The 5,845-nt window shown below is 47.4% G+C and overlaps 1 protein-coding gene across 2 annotated transcripts in view; it reads left to right on the top strand.

Annotated features, from left to right (window-relative positions):
- Positions 1 to 430: 430 nt before the first annotated feature.
- Positions 431 to 5,845, top strand: part of trpm3 (transient receptor potential cation channel, subfamily M, member 3) — a gene marked incomplete at both ends in the record, with an annotated part of 128,221 nt that continues 122,806 nt past the window's right edge. For both annotated transcript variants that reach the window (XM_080532228.1, XM_080532227.1), the window contains one exon: positions 431 to 625. In XM_080532228.1, the coding sequence (XP_080388354.1) occupies positions 431 to 625 (195 nt within the window). The remainder of the gene's footprint in view (positions 626 to 5,845) is intronic.

The raw sequence follows: 5,845 nt of genomic DNA, 5'->3' as shown, positions 1-5,845 counted from the left end.
TTTCTCTCTCTCTCTCTCTCTCTCTCTCTCTCTTTCTCTCTCTCTCTCTTTCTCTACATCCTCTCTCTGTCTATCCTCTCTGCCTATACCTTCTTGGGTGGAGGAGGAGGAGGAGAGAAACAGAAACAACAGCAGAGGTAGTGGCAGCACATGCAACAGGGTGCAGACGGCACCCTCTGTCACTCTTCTCCCTCTCTTCTCCAAGAGGAGGACAAGAAGAAAAGGAAAGAGTTTCACAGCAGACAATCAAAAGGGAGATGACCTGTAGCGAGTTGAAGAGCTGCGTGGTGTGGTGTGGCGTGGCGTGCGCTGACTAGATCAACTCTCCTCCCAGACTCTTCTCTCTCTCTGGGCGGCGGCGCGGCTGTCGCTTTAACCGGACCTCGGGGGTTGATTCCGTTTATTTGGGGGGGGGGAGAGAATGGAGAGAATGTCGTCTAAGAAAAAGTGGGGGAGCGAGCGGAGAGAAGGGCGCCGGGAGCGGGCGTGCTCCATTCGGGAGGAGCAGGGGGGATCGGGGTCGGGACGTCCCACCCCTAGGGGGCGTTTCTCCGAGTCCTGGAAGAGGCTGAGCTCCAGAGGGGGGTCCACCAAGAGGGGAGCCCTCAACTCTCAGCAGCCACCGGTAAGACTTAGAGAAGACACACTGAGCCCTCCTCAATCCCCACCCCCTGCTGATGGCCGATCGATACCAGGGGTGTGGGAGAGGGCGGGGGAGGGGAGGGGAGGGGAGGGGGGGGAGACTCATGGAGCATGGAGGGTGGAGGGTTATGTACGTAGGTGAGACTGGGTGATTTGGAGGTAGTTAGGAAGGTGGTCAGGACATGGTTAAAGTGGAAGGTGTGGTTGATCTTGAGATACTGGTTGTTGGGACTACTGCAGTACAGCAGAGGAAACCCTGGCTGGTTGAGTGAATGGAGAAGAAGAGGAGCTGTTTCAATGAGATAAAGAGCATACAGGGTAGACACGTTTGTTAGTGTTGGAGCTGGTTGGGGCAATCCCACTCATATTTTTCAGGAGAAGAGGGCATATCAGCAGGGCATGGGCCGGATTCGAACCCATGCCGACATATACAGTATGTGACAGCAGCTGGTGAAACCGGGAACAAGTCGCCAACCGATGGACCGACTTTTATTCTGGAAAAGTAAATAAATGTCAGTGTTGTTGAGAATCAGTGACACACTCACTAGTCAAGCCAAAACATTGCAATGCAATAAGAGTAATCCCCACTACTCTACACTAACTAGGTAGTAGTGCGGAATCGGATTACTCACCGAATCCATTCCATTGCAATGTTTTGGCTTGACTGGCGAGTGTGTCGTTGATTTTCAACAACGTTGAAAATGTATTTACATTTTTCCGAATAAAAGTCTGAACATTTAATCGGGTGTCGACTTGTTCACGCTTTCACCACCTGCTGTGTGCGCTGTAGACCGCGGTGATAGACCGCTGGACCGCCCCAGGCCACTGGCGTGAGGATGTTTGAGCTGTTTGGACGAGTTGGTGATCTGGTTTGGTTAGAGAACAGTTTGGAGGATGAGGATGTGAGAGCTGGTTGAGTTGGAGCAGGTTGAGATGAGATGTTCAGGAGAATGTTATTGGGTCTGCTTTCGGGAATGGAATCGTTGGTTAGTGAGGATGTGGGTTGATCACACATGCCATGCCAGAGTTTGATCCAGACACTGTAGTTTGTGGACCACACATTACCCCTAGATTCGGGGGATAGGGATGGGGATGGTGGTGGGGGGGGGGGGGGGGGGGAGAATTCCCTTCCATGGAATGCCGGACTGCCACATGCAATACTATTTCTCATCTCTCTACCTCCCTCTTTCCATCCATCGTTTCTATCTCATGTCTATCCTGATAAACGTAAAACAAACTCCTGGCGTCCTCTCCTGTGGTATCTGCTCCAAGGCTTTGGTTCGCTACTTAAAGTTTCATGAGTGTTTGGCCACGTTGGTCCGACAGCAGGGAGATATAGTACATGACTCAACGGTGGGTCTGGGATCCATCGGGCTACGCCCTACACACATCTCAGTGGGTCAGGGTCCTCTGTTCTATTTCGGAAATGTAGAACTTTATTAATGACATGGATTTAGGTCGACAAGAAGTACTGCTGGGGACCGTGTCCTACAGACCTCATCTGCGGAGTGGGAAAAGTCTCTCTGCCTCGGCCAAAAACGTGGAGTGAGGAGGCCGGGTCAGTGCCACTAACCACTGCGCTCTGTGTAGTGTGGAGAAAGTCATGTTGAGATCCAAACAGATATTTACCAGCAGAGTAAAAATGTCAAAAGATGAATTGTTTGAGGTTAAGGAGAAGACTTAAAGAGCAGACTCTGAGAGGCTCTTAGGAGGCAATATAAAGTGCGTATGAGAGGTTTAAGAGATAATAGTGTGTGTGTATGTGTGTGTGTGTGTGGTTGTATGTGTGTGTGTGTGTGTGTGTGGTTGTATGTGTGTGTGTGTGTGTGTGTGTGTGTGTGTGTGTGTGTGTGTGTGTGTGTGTGTGTGTGTGTGTGTGTGTGTGTGCGGTTGTATGTGTGTGTGTGTGTGTGTGTGTGTGTGTGTGTGTGTGTGTGTGTGTGTGTGTGTGTCATTGTGTCATGTGACATTACATGTACTATGGGGATCTGTTGCCTGGATATAGACCACAGAGTGCACATATCAAAGCTCAGCTGGGAGATCTTACATCATTATGGTTTATTATGATCACTAGTGTCTATGCTGTGTGTGTGTGTATGTGTGTGTGTGTGTGTGTGTGTGTGTGTGTGTGTGTGCGTGCGTGTGTGTGTATGTGTGTGTGTGTGTGTGTGTGTGTGTGTGTGTGTGTGTGCGTGCACATGCGCGTGTGCCCTCTCCTGGAGAATGCCCTGCAGTTGATCAGGCCATCTGTGTGGCGAGGTTGCCTTCTGCTCAGCACATATCTATACCATCATATCTGGCTAGTTTGTGTGTGTGTGTGTGTGTGTGTGTGTGCATGTGTGTATGTGCTTATGCTTGTGTGTGTGTGTGTGTGTGTGTGTGTGTGTGTGTGCATGTGTGTATGTGCGTATGCTTGTGTATGTGTGTGTGTATGTGTGTGTGTGTGTGTGTTTATGCTTGTGTGTGTGTGTGTGTTTTGTTCTAAAGTGGGTTCCTCCCGTGAATAATATATATCCCTTGAATATAACTGAGTGTTCATAACATCACATTTCAGAGGGCACATTCTCTCTGATGGTGTTCTGGTGTAATGAGCTTCATTTACAGTCACAGTGGGGTGATTATGGTGATGGAGAAACCCATTCCGTCTCGCCCACACGACCCCTGCCTGCTCCCCTGGCTCCTGTCACCTCCCCATCCCCGTCACCAACTCATAAACACTCATAAACAGATGCTGTACCCGAGGCCATGTGCCCCACACACACACACACACACACACACACACACACACACACACACACACACACACACACACACACAGTCACAGTCACAGAGACACAGACACACACACACACACACACACACACACACAGTCACAGTCACAGAGACACACACACACACACACACACACAGTCACAGTCACAGAGACACAGACACACACACACACACAGTCACAGTCACAGAGACACAGACACACACACACACACACACACACACACACACTCACACTTACTCATTTGTCCCCTGACACCGGCAGTGAGACTCATAAACATACCTACTCTATGAGTCAGACCAATACAAGCCCATATCAGTAAACGTTGAAATTATATTTATATTTAATAAAACAAAGGGGGAAGTGTGAACGCGTGTGTTGAATCTCATTACAATGAATCCAAGTGTGATATTACTTTGCTAGAAGGTTGCATGGACTTCTCACCGTTCCTATGGTAACTGACTGTTGCTGGTTCCATAAGTCCAGGTTCTCCTGAGCAACTCTTTGGAATGAGGATTGAACCTGCTGTTCCAGGAGAAGAAAACTCTCTGCTTGAACTCAAACGGAAAAGTCAATTACCCAACAGTCATTCATTTTTAAAGAGGAGGATTCGGTCCAAAATATCTACAATCTAGTATATCCCATTGGTTTTGACGGTTCATTCTCCAAGGAAACGTTTGGAAACATACTATGATGTTCTCTGGTAACATCTAGCTAAACCTTGTCAATAAAGTTCATCAAAGAAAGAGGCGTAGAGTGGCTTTTCAAATCAGGTGTATTGAACTGGTAAAAACTGCAAGACAAACAGCACAAAACATGTTTCAACAGGATGTTACAAAATAATAACTAAAAACATAATATTCCCAACAAATGATGACTAATATATAAAGCTAACAATCCAACACTTGATATTTCGTACTTACAACATTGCTTTGTGTAAAACTGAACATGGATGTTGAATGATGAACAAACGTAACGTCTCGGTCTCTCTCTGGCAAAGAACGAACTCCCAACCGGAAGTAGATTAACCGGAAGTAGATTTGCGGTAAACAGGAAGTGATGTCACTACATCAAATATGAACCTTTTAACTTTTCCTAAAGAAATTAAGAAAGTGTTGCGGGACAACACACATACACTTGTGTAACCAGCACTCGAGTTGAGGGGGGATGAGGAGGGATGGCATCCCCCCCTGAAGTAAAAAACGGTCAAAATCATCCCCCTTCTAAAACTGCTATCCTCCCCTTCCATCCCTTACGTACTTTTATCAATGAACGTGGCATTACTGCTATTTCAACATTTAGTTTTGCGCATATTGAGTACAATACTGTGGGTGAGGGGGGGCACGCACACATGCGATGACATTTTTTACCAAGTCAATGACACTGAAGTCACTGACGCTGTGGGGATGCTAAAATTGTCCCCATGTGATCAAATCCACCATCCCCCCCTGATTTTCTTTTTACAACTTGAGTACTGTGTGTAAACGCATGTTTGACACTTTTTGGGGAATGGATGTGATAGACGCCTATAGCCTACAAGCTAGGGAAGTAATTGTGAATGTGGACATGTTCCTCGTTAGCAGTCGTACCGCGGAGGAGGAGGAGGATATTACCCCCAGCCTATTTGTTAATCACTAGCCTTGAGTCTCAGTGTGCTTCCTCTTTAATTAAAAGAGAAAAAACAAGGGAATGGAAGCATAAAAAAGCAAGCAAGCAAGAGAGAGAGAAGGAGAGCCATCTGGAGTCGGTGCAACGAGACAGATCGCTAAGTGTCTGAGCATACCCTGGTCTCTCCCCTGTGACTGCAGGAGAGGTTGAAGGCTCAGTGAGCAGTGACCGTGTCCTCCACCCCAGGGTCAGACACCCTCACTCTCCACTTTTATTAAATCCCACCTCAAAACCTAACCTGTTCTCCCATGCATACAACCTCCCCTACCCCTAACCATCTCCCCTAATCCTGCCACCCCCCTCCCCCCCTGGACATTAATTAATTAATGCGTTAATTGGTCCCTGTGCCTGTTCGTTAACTCTGTGTTCGTTCATGTGCTCGTGTTATCTGTTGCTTGCTGTTTCTGTTTTTCCCATATTGTCAGCGTCTTTGAGCCCCGGAAAAGCGCTACATAAAAACAATAATAATAATAATAATTATTATTATTATTATGAACCCCAGGGGCGGTATTCCATTCCGAGAAATCGCACGAGATTATCAAAAATAAGCCTTTACAAATGTCCCTTTAGCGACGTTGATGGAATACCCCCCAGGTATGCAGAGTTGTGTCAGTCTTAATGTGTAAACATCCCATGGTGTGGCATGCAGCCTTTAAAACAAGCCTATTATTTAGCTCAGTGGAGGCCATCTTTGATTTCATGCCCCAATGGCGAGACCGGCCACCCACCATCACTGAGCGCCCCGGCCATCACACTCCTCTCCAG

This window comes from Nansenia antarctica (genome assembly GCF_963989245.1).
Source record: "Nansenia antarctica genome assembly, chromosome: 5".
NCBI classification, from domain to species: Eukaryota; Metazoa; Chordata; class Actinopteri; order Argentiniformes; family Microstomatidae; genus Nansenia; species Nansenia antarctica.
The sequence above is the reverse complement of the archived record's forward strand: the minus strand, read 5'-3'. Positions and strand labels throughout refer to the sequence as shown.